Below are 22,764 nucleotides of genomic sequence, written 5' to 3' on the forward strand. Positions count from 1 at the left end.
ATCTGCAGATGGGAGTGTTCCTGGAGGCACTGGCTCTGGCTGTTAGCGGGGAGATTAGACCTGGCGTTATTCCCAGCCCTGGGGTCACCTTGGAGGAGGTCCCCGTGTCCCACCACGTCCAGTGGTGGCACCCCTGAGCCCTGGGCACCCCCACAGGGATGGCTCTGGTGCCTCCCACCCTCTGCCAGAGCACCACTTGTTCCCACTGGGCCTTACAAGCTCGGGAACAGGGGAAGGAGATGATCTGAAGGAGACAGCACCATGCCTTGCTTTACATGTACTGCAATTACCGTGCTGGCATTTTCCCTGTGTTCGGAAGAAAAATGTCAATAAGGAACAAGTTATTAAACCAGCAAGAGAGTGGAAATGGCAAGAGCTCCCCGAGGCTCGGGGCCGAGCGTTATGGCAAACGCAGCCCGTTCCTACTGTCCCTGGGCTCTGGGGCGTGGGGCCGGGGCTTGCTCCCGCTGCCCTCCCTCCGGGACAATCCTGCTCTGCAGCACCGTGAGGCTGTGTCGGGACAGCCAGGTCCTGAACTGGGCTGCCCAGCCCTGCAAGGCACTGCAGGACTGGTGAGAGTCCGGAGAAGAGCCATCAGGATGGTCTGGGGCCAGAGCACGTGGCACAGGAAACGCTGGGTTTTCAGCCTCCAGGCAAGACCTCACTGCCCTCCTCGGCTCCCTGCCATCCTGAGGCTGCCCCAATAACCGGAAAAGTATTTTTCTCTTTTAATGAGACTTTTCTGTCGTTTTTACTTGCCTTTTCCTTTCCAAGCCATTCCTTGGTGCCCCGCTGAGCTTTCTGCCTTCACCAGCAGAGCCAGGAAGACCCCAGGGAGCGACATTTGGAAAGGAAGCCAAGAAATTCCCCACCATCACTCGACCTGGGGGCTTCTGCATCAAGCAAAGCCCTCAGCAAAGAGCACCTCGGGCACCCAAGATGCCAGAGAAGACTCCACCACGCCACAGGGTGCAAGCAGGGTGCCCGTGGCACCGTCCTGACAGGATGAGGCAGCCCCGAATGCACCCCTGCTCTCCTGCACCCCCAGTGCCTCCCTCTCCCTGTTTTTAATTACCGAAGCAAAACAACAAAAAAAAAATTGTCACCCTCCAGGAATTAATTAATGATTCATGTTGGAGCCTTGGCAAATCTCGCTGTGCAGAAGTTCAGAGAAGGAACAATAAGTCTTTGGCAAGGAGAAGGCGAGCGGCTCGTGCTCGGAGGCGTATGGTGCGGGGCACTGGCGGTGCCGCATTTCGAGCGGGGCCTCCAGCAGGGGTCCTGCCATGGCCACACGTCCCCAGAGCCCAGGGACGAACGGAGAGGTTCCTGCCATCATCACGGGCATCCTGCACCAGCGCTGCCACGTGCCTGTGCCCTCCCGAAATCCTGGGCCTGGGCAACTCTGACTTTGTGTCGCAGAGATTTAGGGCAATGAGAGGTTTTAACTGCAGTCCCTAGATGTCGTGGGACATGGACTTGTGAGGCTGGTGCAAACGGGGCTTGGGTAATAGGCGTTGAAAGCCAGGTATCGGGGAGATGGTTTGTCTTCCCCGCCAGAGGTGGAGGCTGGGACGTGCTGGGGCTGATTCCCTACAAATGCACTTGGCTGTCTGCTGACGGCCTCTTCCAAACTAAGCCGTGGTGTGCAGGACTGCCAGGCAGCCCCGCAATCCTAGCAGCACACAAGCTGTCGCTTGTTATTTAGGCAAAAAAAAAAAAGACCTGAGAAGTGTCTTTATCCCTATACGCACACACAACACCGACGTGCTCACGCACGTGTGCCAGCGATGCCCTGAGCGACAGGCAGCCTGGGCAGCTCTGCCTGCAGCTCCGCTCTGCTCCGCTCAAAGCCCCCAGCCCCCAGCATCGAGGAGCCTGCTCGTGCTCGGTCACCTCTCAGCAAAGACTGAGGGAAGAGGTGGGTCATTCTCTCTGCATCAAGGAAAAGAAGACAGAAGTTAACCTCCACCCGAATCGCCAGCCACCGCGGCCGTACCAGCAAGGGGCAAACACCAGCACCCGGGACAGTCCCCCAAGGACATCTCCACCCCGGAGAGGTGGCCAGCCCAAAGCCATAAATCTTCCCCGACGTTATCTCAGGACACACACGGCTCCCCAGCCCCCTCGGAGCCTGCTCCGGGGCTCAGGTGCCTCTTTGCAGGGAGCACGTAACGGAAAGGCCACAAATTTGGCAGAAAATGCAATATCCGGTCTGGGCGAGACTCCTAAATTAAAAGTTTTGTTTTGCACTGAGCGAAATGAATCAGAATCATCTGCAGAACAGGACTCAGGAAAAAAAATCAAGCCCTCACTGGGAAACATTTAGGCATTTTGCTGCAGTAAGGGAAAAAGTATTTCATTTCTCAAACACCGAACCATAAAAACATGTTAAATATAACCTGGATATTAAATTAAAACATAAAAGTCAAAACATGTCAAATCAAAGAGATACATTTGAATTTCCTGGACACTGTCAACAGACGGAAGTCAAAATGATTTGCCTCAGCGCTCTCCCAGCTGAATGCTCGCTCCGTGGCTACGTGCTGGTTCTGATAATGCAAGCTGATAAAAAAATGTATTTTCCAATGGAAAATTGTAGCCCTGGTACCCTCGGCCTCCATTTCCAGAGCATCCAAGGTTCTGCCTGGTGGGGATGCAGCCCTGGAGAGCAAAGCCCTCCTGGCCGCAGGGGACAGCGGTGACGTCCCTGGGGTGCCTGGTCCCCCAGCAGCACCCGGAGGTCTCCAGGGGCTCCTGTCTGTGCCGCTGGATGGGCAGAAAAGCCTTGCTGTGGGCTGTTAAGCATTTGTGCACGGCTTTGGAAACAGCGAGCGTGTCGCCCCGCTGTGACTACGGATAAACATGGCGCGGGCAACTGGAGCGCGAGGGAGCGCAAGGCTGGAAGAGGAGACGGGGATGGGCAGGCCGAGACGTCGTCCTCATCGCCCAGCGGTCCCGTTCCCCTGCCCCGGGTGCTCCTGGCTTGCCAAAAACCACATCCGGGACAGGATGCTCCAAGCTGAGCAAGGCAAAGGCGGGGAGGATTCCTCCAGAGCTGCCACAAGTTGCCGGGATCGGGAGCACCTGTGCACGCAGCGGGGAAGAGGAATTTCTCCAGACGTTATCCCGGAGGGGCTGGGATGTGGCATCCCAAGGCCAGCAGGAGCCAAATCCTGCCCGGGGAGATGGGGAAGCACTGGGAGAGCCTGAGCAGCACGAGGAGGGTTAACTCACAGCCATGGGAGCAGAAAATGAGGTTCCAGTTATTAGTTGATTTATTGGTCTGTCCTCAATTGGCACTCAGAACTCAGAAGAAAATGTTCCACTCCAAAGCATTAAGCATCTTCAAAGAGCAGAAGCATTAAAAATTGAAATCATAAAATAGACATGTAAATATAGCAGAGGTAAACGGGGCAGTGAGGAGCGGAGCCGAGCCGAGCCTGTGGGGCAGGGAAGCGGCCGCGGGGCACAGACCCTTGGGGGCACTGGGGACAGGTGGGAGCCACTCACCCCGTGCAAGGACACCCCAAAAGCTGTGGTGTCACACCCAGGGCTCCCCCTTCTCCCATTCTCTTCTTTCCCGAAGGATTTGAAGCATGGCACAAGAGGTGGAGCAGGGCTGGGGGGACAGAAGGGACAGAAGGGGGAACAGCAGGAGACGAGCAGGGAACCCAAGACAAGCTGTAAGCGGGCTGCCAGCCCCTCCCAGCGTGCCGAGGCTGGCCGGATGCTCGGGACACGTTATTTATTTCTGTGAGGTTTCACACCGGGGGGATGGCGCTGTGCCTGCAGCGAGGCGGTGCCAGCAGCAGCCACCGGGGCTGGGGGCTGCGGCGTGCAGGTCGCACTGCACGGCTTCCCAGCAGCGAGCGTGTCGCGGGGTGGATGACCACGGCCCGGGGCCGTGCACCGGTCCCTGAGCTCCCCTGTGGCTCCAGAGATCCCAGTGAAGTCACCCGGTCACCCAGCTCTACATCAGGGGGCACGGCTGGATGCCGAACCAGCGCCGTCACCCCAACACGCAGCAAGGGCAGCGTGCCACATGCTGTATTTCATGGGATGGACAAGCCCTCAGTTTTACAAACTCCCCCGTGCCCCTCTGGCCCTCTGCCTGGGCGGCGGCGGGATGGCACCATCCCAAAACCAGCCCAGGGAGAGGAGCTGCGGGATGGGGAGGCTCCAGCCCAGCTGGGATCAGCCGCTGCAGCTCCCAGCCACTTCCCCAGCTTGCAGAGAGGTAAAGGACATGATGGAAACCCCTGCCCATGTGCAACAGCCCTGTGCTAGGCCTGGGGGTGTACGCAGGAGCTTGGAGCTGCTTCTCGTCTTGCTCCAGCATGTGGCCCAGCGTAAGGCACCATCTGTCAGCCGGGACAGCGCACCTGGGGAAAGACGTGGAAGGAGGAAAAGGGAGGGAGGGGAGGACGCAAAACCTCCTCGCCAAGGTGGGACTCAGCAGCTGGCTGGGGACTGGCAGCTGGGGGTGAATGGGTGGCGATCCTCTCCCCACCACGAGCAACGACCGGTGTGTGGAAACCCCCACCAGGCCACGGGCAGGGCGTTTGAGCCAAAACACAGCGATAAAACCCATCGTGAGCCAGCAAACCAACCAAGGCACAGAACTTCAACCAGCCCAATGCCAACGGGCACGCCACCTCCGAACCCTCTCGAAGCACACCATCGCCTTGGTCAACGTTGGTTCTGCGGGGACCTGAGGAACCACGGTGTCCCCAGGGGCTGTCCCCCCAGCACAAGGGCTGGCACCCCATGCCCCGGTTAACCCAGCCCTCTTGGCGCTGGTACCTGTTTTACCCCTCTGCACAGCTTCTCTTAATTGGGAGCTCGTTAATTATCCCAACGCTTTGCAGAGGAAATAAACAGCAATTAGAGAACCGAGCGGGGTTTTCACTCCCCGGCAGCCTCGCCGCCTCCCAGCCGCAGCTCCCACGCGGGCGCGCCGCTGCCCGGCCGCTCGCCGTCTGTTCCCCCGAGCAGGGCGCGCGGCTCCTTCCTCCCTCATGCTCTTCCTCCCTCTCCCCGCGTGGGAAGCGGCAGGCTGTCCCGCTCTCGCCTGCTCTCCCCGTCTTAAATCGCGGGGAAAAGGCGCTTTTCCTGCACGCCAGAAGGTTAGCGTGTTTAAAGAGAGCGCTGGAGCTTTTTTTATTAATGAGAATCGCTATAAAGAAAGCGTCTTAATTAACATAATTATCCCGTTTGAGGGAGGCAGCCCGCACCTCGCAGACACTTTTCAAGCTGAAGACGCGGGCTGTCACACTCGGTCACCATTAAGCAAAACGAGCCGCTTTGCCTTGCCGAACCGCCCCGAACGCACGCGTTCCCCCACCGCAGGCCGAGCGGGGACAGCTTCGGGCTGTGGGATGGCGCAAGGGCAGCCAGCGGGGTTGGTCCCCTGCCCCCTGTGCCCCTCGTCCCTGCCTCCAGCACGGCCCCGTTGGCACTGAGGTACGTGCCCTGGGGCACACCCCGCTGGCGCCATCCCCCATCGTGGTGCCATTCCTCCACGGTCACTTTTGTCACGGCGAGAGCCCCCGGTGCAGCCCGGGCAGGACACTGGTGTACACCCTCATCAGCCGCCCAAAGTCATGCGCAGACACCCACTGAACTCGCTTCAGTGTTTTAGCAGGTATTTCCGTAGCTGCTTCGCTCTTTTGCTAACATCTCGCCTTAATGCGCAGTATAGCAGACTGTTAACGATTAGTGCTTTTCATTAAAACCTCCTTTATTTAGGGAGGACAGCTCTGATGTGATGGGTCTGCCCTGAGAATTACTGCCCCTGGAGGTGTTTGTGCCATGTCTTCAGTGCCAAACCAGTGCCATCATGGAGCCAGAGTCACCATGCCGAGCACCCCCTGTGGCCCTGGGGACACAGTCATGGCGTGGGCAATAGCTACCTGCAGGCAGAGTGAGGCAAAAACCCACAAAAGAGGGATTTTTAGTGTTTTTTTTCTTCCCTTCTGGCTATGGTTTCGTTAAGAAAACACAGTTTATGCAATCACGTGCTCCGCCTGTTGTCTGTCTCCCCTAATCACCCTCCAACTCAGCAGTCAAACTCCACAGAAGGTGACTGACAGCTGGAAATCTCAAAGATATTAAATTCCTGGCGGTTTTGTGAAAATAGGCAGGCAGATAAGAGCTGAGAGGTTTCCTCGTCTCGGCTGAGCCAGGCTGCGTCAGGAGCTGGGGTTCTGCGGGGCTCTGGAGGGCGAGGAGGGAAAACCATCAAAGCCCCAGTCCCGGGGCCGGGCTGGATCAGAGGGTGCCTCTTCCAGGACGCTGAAATCAGCCGGTCTGCAGGTGTCAGCCCCTGGAAAAGCAGCCCTCTGTACTGCTGGTAGGCGCCTAACGACCTGCTTCCAAGTAGGAAATGCAATTTCCATGGGAAATACGTGTTTTTCTTGGTGGAAGAATTAAAATATTCAGAAAGAAAAAAATCAAACACCTTTCTCTGCTGCGCTTCAGCACAGACCGGAACATTGCAGGTGTCTGAAAAAGATGACAAAGTTTGGCTCCGATCCCTCCGTGTGCTCACAGTGCCACGTGCCCCCATCTCCCTGGGCTGCAGGTGCCTCCGAGCACCCCACCAGCACACGAGGGACCATGGCCAGGCAGTGGGACACAACCCACAGGTGGCACTTGGATGATTCTCTTGAAACGGTCTGCTTAAAAACCATGCTTTTCATTTTTTATTGCTTGCTTTTCCCCCAGGATGAAAAGACCCCACCGAGCCCATCCATCTGCATGGGGAGAGCCACCAGAAAAAATCCGGAAGCATCTTTAGCAAACAATTTCCACATGGCACGTGCCTCTCCCCATGGTCTGCTGCCAGCTTCCCGGCAGGGAGGGCTCGAGCTGGGACAGGACATGAAACGGGAGGAGAGCAAGGGGCAGGGAGAGCAGAGCGAAGCCGGGGGCTTGCTGCTGTGCTGGTTTTGCACGGCGCACGCGCAGGTTTTTTTTTGCATGCAGGCTGCGAAGCACCCACTTAGAGATGTCTCAAGACCTACTTGCAAGACCAAATAAAAATACCTCTCCTGGCCCTGGATCGCGAGAGCTGGGAAGGAGGTTTCCAAAATTGGCTCCTCTCCCTGCCTGTGCAGAGGCCGGGGCTGTGACTCCGCCGAGGAGCTGTTTGTAGGTCTCCGTTCGCGGGCTACCAGGCACGCAGCCTCGCCGCCCTCACCCCCAGCGCCCGCTCCCCGGTATAAATAGGGCTCCTTCCCGGGAACGTCTGGGTTGGAGGCGTTACACAACGCGGCTCGGCGGCTCTCCTGCCCGCATCCCCTCCCTCTGCTGCCCCGTCTCTGGACAGAAAGCAGCCCCGCGCTTCGGGAAGCCTTCCCCCCTGCACCACACGGGTGTCTTATCAAAAGCCAAAGCTGCGGCCAGCTGAACAGCGATGCTCATAAACGCCTTAGAAGGGAAATGTTAATGAGCACTGAGCGGAGGGCGAGAAAAGCCCTTAATCGCATTAGCTGCACTGCCAGGGCTGATGAGTGTCCCCAGGCTCGGCTCCCTGTCCAGCCAGGCGGCGCGAGCGGCCGGGCAAGCTCCCAGCCCCTGCTCACCACCCCGCCAGAGCCAGGCCGATTCCTTGCCTGACCCCAGGCACCCCTCTGTGGGGACGGTGCTCACGCCACGGGGCTCTGAAGTCACGGGTCCCAGCAGAATTCGGATAGCTCTGCCCAAACGGGAGGAGGAGGCACGGCACGGCTCCCCGGTGAGCTCTGATGGAGCTGGATGCTCTAGGGCGCGGCCAGACAGGGGGATACGGAGCAGAAACGAGCCCTCCCTTTGGGGACAGCCGGGCAGGGGACGCTGTCCCCATGCCAGCTCATGCCGAGCCCCCTTTGCAGGGTGCAGGGAGAAAGGAGCAGGGCCAGAAGGTGACGGAGGCAGACAGCGTGCAGGAAGGCTCCTCTCCTGCTTTACCCGCTGCAATTACCCGTCCAGGCGGCCGGAGGGGAGGTGAGGGTGCAGTTTATGCACTGCAGCTTGGGTTGCATAAAGAAGCCACGTGCTGGGTTTTATGCTGGAAACGCTGCTCCGAGCTTGTGTAACTGTCTGCTTTTTTTTATGCGGCCAGGAAATTACGATATAAAAATATACATATAAAAATCACGGTTTCCCTCCGATTAAACAGCCACGAGAGCTGTGCCTTTTGTGCTGCCCTGCCTTTGGTCCCGCGTGCCCTCCACGTGCACGCACACACGTGCCGCTCCACGACACACGGGGCCGTGGTTTTTTACAACCTGCAGATCCCCCTTGGGGGAAAAGGTGGTTTAATTTTTATTATAACCTTAAAAAGGAGACTAGCGAGGCATCTCGGCCATAAATTTTGGAAGCGACATTTACGTCTGGGCACATTATAGATGGTGATGGACAAACCTCGAGCGCAGGGCCTCGGTTCAGAGAAGCAGCCATCTCCTGGGAAAGGCGGCTGCTGCTCCGGCTTGGCTCTGCCTGGAAGATCTCCCTCCTCTGCTTGTTCCCTGTCCCCAGCTTGTGTCCCCTTTTGCCTCGCTGAGGGCTCTCGGGACACTTTCTGGTCTCCAGAGACATTACCTCTAAGAAACCCCAGCCTCCTGGTGCAGAGGGTACCAGCACAGCCACGCTCCTCGCTCAGCAGCTCGCCCATGAAAGCGTTTCTGGCCAGCTCAGATGGCTGCCCATCCTGGCCAGGGCACAATGGCCGTTGCTGTAAGAGCGCAATAGATCTTCTTGGTCACTGAATCCGGCTCCCTGCTAGCCAGGAGCCTGCCAAGTTTCAATTTGAATCCACATAAAAGATCTCAACATCTGGGTGTTTAATTACCGGGCCTGGAAATCAGGCTCCGCAGAGCCCTATCAGGCTGTTCCAGCTCCCTGGAGCTGGCTGCGGAGCACGCCAGGACCGGCTCCGGGCAGCCCAGCCCCGGCTGAAGGTGCAAAGGTGGAGGGAAACAGAAAGTGGAGAGAAACCCAAGGCAGAGCTCGGGGGAGCAGGGACCACAGAAGCTCCTGAGCGTGGTGCGGTGAAGCTGCCCCACCTCCTGTCCGTCTGTCCTGCCCTGCCCTGCACCCAAGCTCGCCCAGCCCCGTGCTGCTGTTGTTATTGGGATACCTGACTGATTGCTCAGGGAAATCGGGCAGCTAAGTGTGATGTAGTTTGTGGCACGGTTATTTGCGCCCAGGAGAAGGCAGGTGACAAATTAGGAGGTGGCAGCCCCACTGTCACATCCCTGAGCTGGCCACCACGCCGCCCCACTGCCGATGTATGGGGCCACAAAGAGGCATCGTGCATGAACTGCTGGGGAGCAGGAGCTCTTGTGCCCGAAGGCCGAGAGCTAAAAGGCTGCGGGGTGTGGAGCTAATTAATACCCTCCAGGGGTGCCTGTCCTGGCCCCAGCAGCCGTGAGCATCTTTGCCCGTGCTGTATTTTGGGGTCAGCAGCCCAGCAGATGCGCAAAGGGTCCTGAGCCACCGGACCCCACAACGGCACCAAATGGAGGAGCTCTGCTTTTGTGCACACGTTTCCATCGGCGTGTTCTGGAGGAAGGGATGGGCAGAGCCAGCAATAAGTACCTTGGCTTTAGCGCTGACTTTAAAAGATTATTAATAGCAGAAGGAAGCCTGATGAAGCCGGCAGCCTTGGCAGGGCTGAGCAGCAGCGACGCCAGCACCAGCTGGGATGGCACCGGGCTGAGCAGTGGCACCTCTGGGACTGCTTTCCCTGGCAGCAGCAGCTTGCTCTGGGCTGTCTGGGAGCCTTAATTCCTCCTCTGCCCTGCCTGACGGCCTCACCGCACCCGACAGTCCCCGGGGACTGAGAACAAGGATGGGCATCAGGGCAGCGGGCACCAGGGGACATGTCAGCAGAGCTCCTCCAGCCCCAGAGGGGCTGGGAAAATCAGCAGCCGCGTTGCGCGCTTGGCCATGCTCATCTGCCTCCCCGGGGAGCTTTGGGATACGGCCGCGGGCACAGCCCAAACCTGCCCCAGAGCACGCGGGTGAGGGAGGAGGCAAAGAGAAGGGCACAGCGACGGGCAAGGGGCAACGAGGTCTGGGGACGGTGCTGCGACAGAGATGCTCACGGCCACGGGTGCCCGTTTGCCAGAGGCCCCCCAGGGGGCTGGGGCAGGCGCTGGGAGGCGGGAAGCCCCGAGCGGCCCTCCTCCCTCCCCAGGACGCTGTGTTTTCTGAAAGGCAGCTTACTGTGGGCATAAGGGAGCCCACGTCCTTCCGAGTTAAGCTCAAGGAAAAGGTCTAAAGATTTTTCATTGTTTTGTCTGGGCGAGCTGCTGGGAGCACCAGCAGCTCAATTTGTATTGATAAAAGCCTCTCGCCTCTGAAAACATGGGACCAGTTCTGCCCCTGACAGGAAAACGTGGGCAATGCGGAGCCTCAGATCACAAAGCCCAGTTGTTTCTGTGCATTTCTGCAGGGCCACGAGGCAAAAAAACACATCTGACAGCATCTGCAAAAAGAGACGTCGTGAAACCCAGAGACCGGCGGGCAGAGCAGGCTCCCAGCCCCTTCCACGGGCGGCACCGAGCCCGGCTGAAGGACACCCTTGTCACCATAGCTCCCGCAAGGTGCTCTTCTTGCTCGCCCTCATTTGGCACCCCAAAGTGAGCTCCCGGCCGTGCTGGCACCTCCTCCGAGGTGCTGCCACGGACCACGGGGGGACAGAGCAGCGGGAGAGCAGGCAGCAAGCGGGCGACGTCCCCATCACAGAGGGACCGTGGGGCTGGCTGGAAGACGTCCAATTAGTTAACGAGCACTCCAGTGCTAAGCCTTGTCTGCAGTCAGTAATTAATTGCCACAAGACAAGCAGCAGCGCACACGTTTGAGGAGCTCGTGCCTGTCCTAAGGATGGGAGGTGTCCCAGAGGGTGAGTAGGACCCCGGTGCCACACTGCCCAGGCAAGGGAGGTGGCACGGGCGGTCTCCGGTGGCAGGCGAAGGGGACAGCTTCTGCCCCAAACCTGTCCTGAAATGGTGGGGAGCAGCTGGCAACTCTTTGGGATTTTGGAAAAAGGGATGGATTTTGGAAAGGGGTTTTGGAAAGGATGATCTGGATCCCCAAGAGACACGCATCCCCCTGTGCAGCACCAGGAGCGAGCACCACACCACTCCCCGACGGCTCGTACCAGGAGCTGGCACATGGGGACACGGAGCAGCAGCCGAGCGTGGCCCTGGACCCCACGTTCGTAGCGGCACGTCGCACGCCCGCTGCAGGAACGCAGCCCCTGCAGGCTCTGCTTCTGATGAGCAGCGCTGCAGTAATTAAGCGAAGAGGAGACGTCAGCCAGGCAGGCACCTCCCACTTCCACCAGCCACAATCACCCACTGTGATTTTGGAAACCCTGGGATCATTTCTTCACGTTTCTTTCCCTCCCCAGCACCCTGTTGCTTCTGCTGGGGACACCAGGCAGCTCCGTGGGCATGAGCTGCTTCGGCAAAACACCACCTGCAGCAAACAGCGGAGCCAAAAGGCAGCACTGAGGGGTGGCTGTGCCCACCCCTGCGCCCAGCACGGGGCGCAGGGAGCGAGGCAGAGCTTTTGTCAGCCCTGCTTTTGGCTCTGCCTCCAGCAGAGAGGGGAGGTGTGTCGCTGCAAGCCTCAGCCCTTCGCCTTCTGGATGCGAGCAGCCTCCTGCCAGGCTCCTCCAGTGGAAAAGCAGCGGCAGAGCTGGGGGAAGGAGGAGCAGACCTCCTGCCGGGTGCCGGCACCCGCACCAGGGGGCTCTGCCTGGCACCGCGCGGGGGGAAGCTGCAGAACAGTTCTGCGCCTGGCCACCGTGATAAATTAGCCAGAGAGCCGGGCATTTCACGCGGCTGCCTCGTCCCCTGCCAGCGTGCCAACGTGATTAATTTTCAGTGCAGATGAAGCTCGTTTATCACGGGCACGTGACGACCACGCAGCCGGCAGGGGCGAGCAGCGAGCGCAGGGGGACGAAGGCACAAGGCAGCGAGGAGCCATGCTCGGGGCAGCGCCGGGAGGAGTTTGCCACGTTCGGCTGCGATTAAGCACGCCGGGGAAGGAGAGCCCCGCGTGGGCTGGGAGCTTTTATCTCCGCTAACACAGGCGGCCGTGCGGCGGGAGGAGAGTAAGAGGATTGGGGAGCAGCAGCTGCGAGCCGATTACTGCGCTTGGGAGAGGCAACACTGCCTCTGCTGCCGTGCAGCCCTCTTCTCCCCTCGCTACCCTCTCCTTGAGGCTGTTTTCCACCCCATCCTCTTTTTTTTCTGCCCCACAGCTCCTGGGAGAGGCACGTGCTCCTGCGTCCAGCATCGTCGCCCCGCGAGCAGCCACGTGGCGGCACGGCTCCGCTCGTGCTCCGGGAGGAAGCGCCGGGAAGGCAGAGCTGCCTGAGCTCCCTGACGTCACCCTGCCCGGCATGGGGAATCGCTCTGCCTGCTCACCGCCCGCGGAAGCGAGTTGCTGCCCGTGCTGGAGCGGGGCCCGAGGCGGCTGTGCTGCTGGCACGGCGCGGCACGGCTCGGCTCTCCCGAGGACCAGCGTGCCGAGGCAGGGCGGCAAACTGTCCCCCGGCTCCGGGGCTTCTCGCTCCAATTTTTGCGCAGAGAATGGAGACACCGAGCGTTACCGCTGGACACCAGGATTGGCAAGCGGATGCGCAACAGAGGAGAGAGGCAGGAGGTGCACAGCAGGCACGGCACTCGGGTTGCACTGCTGCCGCACGGCCAGCAGCCTGGGGAACCGGGAAACAACGCAGCAGGGACATCATTTAGGAAAGGAAAGCAATTTCCTCCACGCCTGAGCATCTTGTCTCAGCCTACAGAGGCAGCAGCCGTGGAAGCGACGCAGCAGGAATGTGGCCAGGCCACGCGGGCCACCAACGGCGGTGACAAAGCCTCGGGCCGGTGGCAGTGCATGTGGTGGGACACAATTATCGGCCCTACGGGCAGTGCCGAGCAGAGAAGATGCGTTTTTTGCTATATTTAATTCTTAAAGAAAACGTGCCGAGAGGCCAGCCGGGAAGACGACGCAATAGGCGATGGCCCTGCTGCTCTGGGGGCAGCCCTGCTAATTTCTCTCAGCACAGAAGCGGTGCCGTTTCTGCTGGGTTAAATTACACTTAGAAAACCCAGGGTGACTTGGGAGGCGCGAGAACATCACACACACAGGGGATTTAGGGACCAGCTCAAAGAAGATGGCAAAGGGGGGTGTCATGCTGCCCCGTGCCGACCACAATTCCCAGTCCGTGGGGATGCTGGGACACACGCACACACTCGGGCTCGCACCGCGCTCCTGCCACCCTGCTGCACAACCCCGAGCACAGCCAGGGCCCCGTGAGGCCGTGTCCCCAAAGCCTGGCCCCAACAACATCCGTGCCTTCAAAGGCATCCCGACCCGCGCACCCCTGCTGCCCCAGCACCCCCTGCACGTGGGGTGTTTCACCCTGAGAACTGCACCTTTTTCTTGAAGACGCAGTTTCCAGAGATGGTAGCAGCATTAAGAACGTATTTTTAAAAAAAAATAAAGGAACTGAAGGATTTTTGCCTTTGTTTACTGAGCTCCATGGCTGGAACAGGGACTCAGCCAGGCCTGGTGCACCCCGCGAGCACCCTGCCGTGAAGCAGAAAGCGACCAGGGCGCTGCAGCGAGCCCGCTGCGGAAAGGTTGCAGTGACGGCACTGCCTGGCCCGGCACCGTGAGGCCAGGGCTGCGACCTCTGACTTTCACGTTTCTTCCAAAGTGCTCCGATTACGCCACATCCAAACCCTGCTCCTCCACCAGGTCCCCGGGGAGGTTTTGCTCCTCTCCCACCTGCTGCTTCACCCTCTGCTCTTTCCAGAGCTCCCAGTGCCACCCCCGAGCACCTCGGTGCGGTGGTGGCAGAGGCATCCCTGCTTTTATTTAAATCATCATGTCAATTACTCAACAGAAACGCAAAGTTCTCATCCGTCAAAGTTTACCCAGAAGGATCAAAGATGCCCACACACCTTCCCTCTGCAGATTACAGAAAGGCAGCGATGAATGTTTCCCAGCCAGCTTTCACTCGGCACAGAAATAACCGCGCCAGCACGCACGCCTCTATTTGTGCTGGGCCAAAACGCGCCGGGGGCCGCATCCCGGGCTCCTCCCCTGGGAGCAGCACACAGGGAGCTGCGCGGGCCACATGGAGCAGCAGCAGCGGAGGTGGGATGGGGCGACCTCTCCGGAGCCTGGGTGATGGGGAATATAACCCGGCCATCACAGCCAACCTGCCCGCTCTGCTTTGGGAGAGCTCCCCGCAGCAGGAGGGGTCCCCTCCCTCGCCCCGCCAGCACACGGAGGGTGCTCCAGCACCAGGCACGCCCGCAGCGAGGAGGAAACGCGATGGCACTTACCGGAGCCGAAATCTTGCGAGGACCTGCTGGCTAGGCACGGAACCTGGAAGGGAGCAGAGAGAGAGACGTACTTCAGTGGGCTGGCTGCCGACAGCAGTGGGCATTTTAGAAGGGGGACGCGGGAGGGCTGGCGTCGCACCAGCCCTGCGGGGAGGGGTCCTGCCTCCCAGCCACCCCCGGCAGCACGCGGAGCTGGCAGGGGGCTGCTGGCCGCGGGACAGCCCCAGGCATCACCAGGTTCACTCGGTCTGAACCCTCCTGGCTCGGCTCTCAGCCACTGTGCTGGGTCGCTGCCAGGTGCCCAAGCCTAGGAGCAAGAAAACGGAGCTTTCCCCCTGCACCCTGAGCCACGTGGGCTCACACGGGGCTTTTGGGGTGGGCCAGGCTGCCACCTCCTCCCTCCACCTTGCACAGCACCAGCAGCCTCCGTGGGGACACCATCCTGGGGGACACCGTCACCTTCCTGGGGGACACGTCCTGGGGGTCCCCGCCGAGGAGCACCGAGGCTCCCGGTCACGCAGGGCCCAGCATCCCGGAAGACTCGTGCTTCAGCAGAGGAAGCGGGGTGTGCTGGGAGGGAACTTTTACTCGCTTTTAATCGGTAAATTAGTTCTCGCACCCAGGCTTTGCATCTGCTGAGAGCCTGCTGCCCCTTCCCACGCCAGCCAAGGCTGCGCACCCACGCCGAGGAGCTGCGTGGTGCTCCTGCTGGCTGCTCCTGTCTCTTACCACTCTCCGTGCCAATAGCTGCGATGGGGTGCAGGCACACCCCAAGACAGAGTGATGCACTGCTGGCACCCGCCCTGGTCCAGCACTTAGCGCTCCCCTCTCCGGTGCCTCACCAGCCCGGGTACGGCGCTATGCAAATCCGTGCAAAGGAGTCACAACAACTATAAATATCCGTGAAAAATCTTCCCATAAATACGAGGGAAGGGGAATTTACAGCGCTTTCTTTGGAGATTTCTCCAGGTGTTCCCTATTAAGCCATTGTGTTCGTTTGCATAAGTATTCCTCAGACAATAACGCACGGGCTGCAATCAGTTACCGGCTCTGCAAACAGAGCAGCGGCGGGCGCGCCGCACTCCAGCAGCCAGCCGTAAAGATGACAGACGGGCTCCTGACGTCACCAGCTCTTGGGGGGGGTGTTTTAAATCAGCCACAGCCAGCAACAGGTTGTGCTCACCCGATCCTACGGCGGGAGGACGAGGGGACGAGCTGGGACCCTTTGGTCATGTCCCAAGGGACAGCCCGCTGCTCGGTCCCTGCTCGGGGACGCTGCCTGGCATTGCCCTGCTCCTTCGGAAGAGGGAAAAGGAGCAAAGTCTTCCTCCCTCCCTCACCACGCACCAGGCCTCATCCTGAGCAGCTCTTGCGAGGCTGCTGTTGTGTTTTTCAGATGTGACAGCTCTTTGCGTGTTCAACGCGTCCCTATCACGGCTTCCGTGTCCTTCTGGGGAGATGGGAGGGAGACAGGAGGAAGAACAACACATTTTCTCCCCGCACGAAATTCCGAGCATGTCCTCCGCTGAGTGCAATTACTGTGTATATGACTCCTGTAATCTGGCTAATACAGTTAAGTATGCTGGAGATTAAGGGATTTCGGACTGCAAAGTCCATTTCATCCAGCCAGGCCTGTGCGAGGCGATGCCAGCAGAGAAATGCTCCTGCAGAGGCACCCGGACCGAGCCGGGGCAGCCACACCACGTCCCCAGGGGGCCCTCAGCAGGGAGAGCAGTCCCCACACTGTCCTCCCTGGGCAGGGAGCACGGGGACAGCACCGCATCGCCCCCAGCACGACCAGCCTGGAGCTGGTGGTGCCCAAATTCAGCATCTGCAGGAGCTGGCGGCTCTTGATGGCCATGGCCCCAGCTGGGACCCGAAGAGGCTCCTCGGGGCTGCTCCTGACCTCGTGCCCAGCAGCGGGGGAACATCGCTGGCCATACAGCACACACAGCCCGTTAGGGGATGTTCTCCGCTGGCTCTGCGTGCAGCGCGGCCGGCTGGGCTGCCCAGGTGTTGGAGTGGATGCATCTGGGGACACGACAGAAATGGTGAAGGACTTGAGCAGTCACGGCACCGCTGCTTCGAGCGCTCTTCAGGCAATAGGAGAAGAGCCTTTATCTCCGGGCTAGAGAGTTAATAACAGCACAGGAATAAAAACTCAGCTTTGGCTGAAGCAATGGTTTGCAGAGAGGGAAGCTGGAGCACATGGCAAGCCCCAGGGCTGCAGGATGAAATGGACAGAGGGAAATCCTGCCCTGGTTCCTGCCTTGTAGACCTCCTGCACAAGGAGGTCCCCCAAATAAACCCCCTTGGGGGTCAGCATCCTCCCTGCCAGGTGAACGAGGGCACAACCCACACCCAGACACTGCTCCTGCCCAGGGGATGCCATGGAGAGCTGCCTCCAGCTCCTCCAGCCCGAAGCAGAGAAGACACGGGGTTGTTCTGCAAGCACAGACGACCAAAACGGAGCAGGGAGGTGGCTTTAGGGGGTAAAAGCTGCCCTTCCAGGGCCGCCCCGTGCCCCCATGCAGGCTCAGCCCCAGCCAAACGCTAGCTTGCCCTCGTGCTTGGATGCCTGGCTCCAAACGTCAGCTTTTACGCAGTGTTGTACAGCGCAACCCCACGTTGTCGGGAGATACCCCAAAGCTATCGACACATCTGGATGCAAATGAGCGTTTAAGCGCCCCACACGGTTCCGTGCATACGCAATGGATTTACTGTCGCTTCTCGTAGCGTTAGGAGGGATGAAATAAAGCAGCCGAGCAGCAACGGGCAGGTGGAAGCAGCCACCAGCCGACTCGAGGGCTTCGGCTAGGAAGGGAGCTCTGGAATAAAAACTAGCGGTTCACTAAATTCTCCACCCTACAGAAGCTTCCCCCATATGTACCCCATCTTTTGGCTTCGCAGCATCCTTCTGAGCACTGCTGATTCCCCCGCAGGGGAATTCAGAGCGCATACAAAGCTGCCCAAGAAGCAGCTCCTGTTCACTTTGTGCCCATTTTTCACCCAGAAGGATGCCAAGAGGTCTCTGCCCGCCGTGTTCTCCCAGGAACCGGGGCCGTGGGCTCTCATTTCAGACGGGCTGTGCAGGGGAGCGAGTTCACCTCTGCAGCAGAAAGTCCGTATTTTACCTGACGAATTGAGCTCAGCCCGAACCTCGGCTTTCCATCAGAAAGTGTTGGCACAGGAAATTTGTGGCCGGCCCTTTTCATCAACCCGCGCGGCCTCCGGCATGAGGAAGGGCTTTCGGATAGCGCAGCGCTCCTCGAGGCAGCAGATAAATGTCCAGCTGGGGAGGGTGGCTGCGGGCTGAACCCAGACACGCTCGGACTCGAAAATAAGGTGGTTTTTAGACACGAGTACCAACGACTGGAGCAGGGGGAAATCTCTGCCTTCAGATATCTCAGGGGGAAGACAGGGTTAAAAAAAAAAGAAGAAACAATCCCAGGGAAAGACTACAACACCTTGAAACCTCTTCCTGCTTTGAAAGGCAGGCCTGGTGCAGGGAAAGAAAGCCTCATTACCATCAGAAATCCTCTCTCCCTGCCCTTACCTCCCCGCTCATTTCCATATCACAGGGCACACAATGCCTTTCTTCTCCGGGAAAATGTCCCATTTTGCAGAGACCCGTGCCCAGCACGGCAGTTGGGAGACGGGGAACAAAAGCCCCAGTCCAGGCAGCACCGGTGGGTGACTCCTAAGACCCTTATCGCCAGTCAGGGACAGTTTTTATCATTGTTATTATTACCAGACTACTTTATCTTTTCTTTTTCTTAGCTTCGAGATTCCTTAGTCAGTCAAATAACACTCAGGCGTAGCAGAAGCGGCAGAAAATAAAGCATTGTAAGGGGTTCAGGAAGTTATTTTCATCTTAACGAACGTGTGAGAAAGGTTGACGAGTCTTTATTCTGCTCTTAGGGGATCGTCTGCAGGTTCCCGGCTGATAGGGGGAAAAAAAAATTAAAAGCATCAGAAGAAATGACAAGAAGAAGTAAAAGCCACTAAATGTACGTGATGTGCACCCCTACGAAGGGTGCCTTGGAGCTGGGAGTGCACAGGGTGCTTTGTCCCAGTCAGAATCAAAAATCTGTGGTTTTCCACAGAAAGTGCCCCAAACACGAGCCAGCCCAGGCGGCACCGGTCCCGGCCATCGCTCCCACAAGCAGAGCCTGGAGAGGAGATCCCGTCCCAAACCCTACTGCGCACACCTCCTGTGCGCAGAGGTTGCGATAAGACCAGGAGACGCTGAGCTCCCAGGGCCCTGCTCCTGCCTGGCCATGGGGTGATCCTGGCCTCTCTCGGCGGGGCGGTTTCCGCACTGAGCGGGGCCACCCTGCCATTTTCCCATCCCAAAGCATCGCAGGTGGAGCAGGGTGGGAAAGCAAAGCAGTATGGACATGGAGCAGCATCCCCCCAGGACCCAAGCCCCACGTCACTGGATTCATCCTGCTCCAGTCTGGCTGCTCCGATAAAAGCAAGGCGAATCCAGCTGTGCAGGGCAAGTATTTCCTACGAAGACCTTGGGAAAGGGAGCTGGGGCTCCTGGAGCAACAACAAGCACACGAGGCTGTTTGCGGGGCAAGGAAGCCTCCGAGGACGCAGTGCCGGGGGGCAGAGCTGCGGGGTCCTGGCACCCCGGGGGTCCTGGGGGTGCTGGTCCCGGGGGTTTGAGGTCCCCCAGCCAGGGGGAGCGGGGGCCAGCCCGCACCATGCCGGCTGCCCAGCGGCTGCGCCGCGCCGCGGCGGGGCTGTCAGCAGTGATTGATGGCGCGGTTCAGGAGGAAATAAATTCGCAGGCTTTCGCAGGAGGTGAACTGGGGGGTGTATCCATCTTAAAGATACTTAATGAATGTGCCTCAGCACGCCGAGTGGCAGCAGATACATCTCCGCAGCCAGCGCTCCCAGCGCTGCTCCTTGCGAGGTGCAGGTGCAATTTAACAGCTTCTTATCGATTTGAGTTACGCTCCCGGGGCCCCGGCAGCATCTGTATTGCCCCGGCCCAGCAAGAGCCCTGTGGTCACGGTGGGGTCTTGCCCGGTGCGAAACCACCCGCCGCACACTGCCTCTTGGGACAAAGCCAGCTGTCTGGGCAGAAAAGACGTCCTTGTGGCCTCCTTGACGCACATCAACGTTCGTACGGGATTCGGCTCAGCCTCAAGGGAGAGGACGGTGCTGCGCTGCTGGAGCCTGCCCAGAACCGAGGTGGGACAAGAAGGCTGGTCCAAAAGGGAGATGCTGCAGTACTGAGAGAATCACACAATCATACAATCATAGAATATCCCGAGTTGGAAGGGACCCATAGAGAGGTAGGAGGGGAACTGCAAGCAAAATAAGAGAAAGGCGGACCTTACGGATGACACCCTTGCAAGAAAGACTTTGGAAAGCCTTCGCTTTTAAGGCAAGAAAAGTGGCAATCAGCAGTTCTGGTGCGCGGCTTTGCTTTGTTTTTCCCTCTTTCCCTCGAGGGGGAAAAAAGAAAGAAAGAAAACAGCACAGAAAAGCAGAGCCCTGCCTGACCTTTCTGGCTACGCGACCTTGTCTGAATCACTGGCTGGTAACAATGAGTGAAATGCCAGTGCCCCGGTTCCTAAATACCAGCCTCCTCTCGGGGTGGAACGCCAGCTTTCGGAGGTGTAAATGCCGCCAAGCAAATGTCACCCTCCCCAAGGTGTCAAATGCCAGGGTGGCTCGGCCTCGGGCGGGCACCAGGGCTGGGGCACGGGGAGGGTGGCCGTGACCATGGGGTCCTGCCCAGGACCCTGCCAGCTCCTCCAGGCCCTGCTCTGCTCCGGTGCTCCCCCACATCAGTGGCACGAGGCGTGGGGAGGGCAGGATCCTGTCCCCTCGGTGTCCCGACAGCACCCCAGCTCGGAGAGCTGCCCCTGATGTTGGTTTTCACCCTTCTCAAGTGCTGCTCCCCAACACATCACCTATCAGACCTTCCAGAGCGGCCAGCTAACCAAGCAAATCCAATTTAAGACTGTTTCGCATCCAGACGACACGGTTACTTCCAGTTTTCTCGGATAAATGGAAAAACAAGTGAGTAGCAGGAGATATTGCCATCTAACGAGTTTACCGCTACCTGGAACTCCTCATTTTCAGCGAGCACTCCTGTTGCTGCTCTTAATCCCATTTATTAAACACGAGGAATCATCAAGCACGCCGTCGTCGTGGCACTGAGCAAAAGCAGCACCTATGTAAAGCCAGGGATGTTTGCCACATTTCCTCCTGCAGCCAAGGCCTTGCTGGACACAGAGCTACGTTCTCCAGCAGCTCCCCCTTCCCTTCTCCCCGCTTGGCATCGGCGTGGGCTCGGGAAACCCATCCGGAGCAGATTTGTTCCCCCAGCCCCGGGAAAAGTCACTGGGGGCTGTACAAACACTGCCAACCTTCCTACCTGCCGTTGGAAACACGATAAGCCACGTCAGGAAATGAATGAAGTTGCTTTTTGTCTTGTGGGATTTGGAGCTTTTCTCTTTCCCCACACCCACACCTTTTTTTTTTCCCCCGTAAATGTGTGAAATAATTTTACCACCCTTTTTTTTTTTTTTCCTTTCAGCTACTCCTCCTCTCCCCGGATCTCGCCCTTCCTGGCATTTGAAAATAGCTCACGAAAAGGAGGAGGAAGAGGTGGAAAAAAATAAAATGAACCGTGTGGGGATGAAAAAACAGAAGGGGAAAAAAGGGAAAAATACAAGAGTGAAAACATACTTTTAAAAGCGAGTCAGGCGTGGCCGACGGCTTCGACTCGAGCACCCCAGGCTGCCTAAAGCTCCCCCGGGCAGCACAGCACCCCCTGCCCATGCCGGGCATGCATCCTGGTGCCATCCCCAACGACAAAACCCTGCCCCCTGTGCTGCACAGGTGCGAGCAGGACGTGATGCACCCTCCTGGCGTAGATCAGACGAGGACGACCTTTTAACCTTTTCCTCTGAATTTTGCCAGCTTAGGAAGGCTCTTGGCATCCTGTCATTTGTTACACAATGGATAGAAAAAGTGGGGCATGCACATGTAAGGCACGCACCCTGACACACCTCGGCAGGAGAACAAGCCCCTCCAGTGACTCCGAGCATCGTTTGTGATCAGAGCTGGTTGGGAACCTGCTGTCGAAATGGGTTTCCTCCTTGCACAGTGCTGACTGCCGGAACGGAAATGTTTGGAAAAAACATGTCGGATGTGATAATCCTCTGAGGAGCAAAGGCAGGTGTGTGTTCCTGAGCTGCGTGGCCAGGGGACGGCGCTGGACCGGGCGCTCTGCTTTCAGCACAGCTTGGGTGCCCACCTCCCACCCCATCCCGTCCCGTCCCATCCCATCCCGTCTCATCCCATCCCATCCCATCCCCTGACCCCCCGTTTGCGCTCCCTCTTGGGGAGGGGAGGACCTGGCTGTGTTTGGGCAGGAGAAAGCAGCGAAATAAACAAAGGAGCAAAAGCAGGAACCACTGGGAGACTCCCTAATGGCCTCTCTACATGCTTGCTTCGGATTTCTTATTTTCTGCATGCAGCAGCAGCACTCAGCCTGTCCCCCGGGGACGCACGTGCAAGCAGAGCGAACGCTGTCACCCTGCCTGGCAGGGACAGGGACACCCAGACCCTGCCGAGCCGTCCCCCGCCGCAGGGGCAGGACGGAGGGAGGAGACGCTCCATCAGCGCGCTGGAGTCTGAATGTGAGCAGACGCTCGAGGGACGCTTCTCAGCTTTTTTTCCTTTAAAACGAGATAAATAAGCAACCCTCATTCACCACGAAGCAAACGCCCCGTGCCTGGCGCAGGAGGGGCCGGGGGAATTTCTGCCGGCAGCAGCGTGGAGGGGAACCCGCGGCTGGCAGCGGCAGGGGGCCCGAGGAGCGTCCCCGAGGAGCACGGCTTGGCAGGGAAGCGCCGAGCACCCAAAGGATGCTCCCCACCTTGCTCAGGGGCGCTGCGAGCTCCTCGCCTCCGGCACAGCGGGAGCTGGGAGGGGAAGCACGGCTCGTCCTGTGTGACACGAGCACCTGGACACGTCGGGGAACCCGGGGCTGAAGCCTGGCTCCGACACGGCACCCCGCGTTACGGCTGGGATTTTCAGCAGCGGGGAGGGAGCAGAGCCCTGCCGAGGTGTGGTACTGTGCCAAACCAAGTGGGCTCTATCCGTCTGCACTGCTGCCGTGCCCCTCAGCACCGAGCAGCCTCCGAAGCCGGCCAAAATCCCGAGACCGTTTGGAATACCGAGCATTTCTCCGGCTCTTCTCGGGAGCTGTCACCGCTACGCTCCCCCCTTCCACCCTCCCACTTTTTCCAGCTGAACCGAGGAACAAACAAGCCCTCGCCCACTCCAAGGAGGTGGCTTGGCAGCAGCCGAGGAGAGGATGCTTGCTGCTGGGCGACAAGCCACCGAGCTAACTCAGCACAGCCAGCCGATG

The 22,764-nt window shown here is 58.9% G+C and overlaps 1 protein-coding gene across 4 annotated transcripts in view; it reads right to left on the bottom strand.

Moving 5' to 3' along the window:
• The window catches only part of LINGO1 (leucine rich repeat and Ig domain containing 1), a 136,226-nt gene that overhangs the window by 68,673 nt on the left and 44,789 nt on the right, over positions 1–22,764 (bottom strand). For 3 of the 4 annotated variants that reach the window (XR_013938090.1, XR_013938091.1, XM_080551432.1), the window contains one exon: positions 14,361–14,403. Coding sequence is in view for 1 of the 4 variants with exons in the window: in XM_080551429.1 (XP_080407555.1) it covers positions 14,361–14,403; positions 17,495–17,575 (124 nt within the window). In the remaining 3 variants the exon portion in view is untranslated. Of the gene's footprint in view, positions 1–14,360; positions 14,404–17,494; positions 17,591–22,764 lie in introns of those variants that run through there. The other variant, XM_080551429.1, reaches the window with a different exon arrangement.

Source organism: Anser brachyrhynchus, assembly GCF_964034855.1.
Source record: "Anser brachyrhynchus genome assembly, chromosome: 11".
NCBI lineage: Eukaryota > Metazoa > Chordata > Aves > Anseriformes > Anatidae > Anser > Anser brachyrhynchus.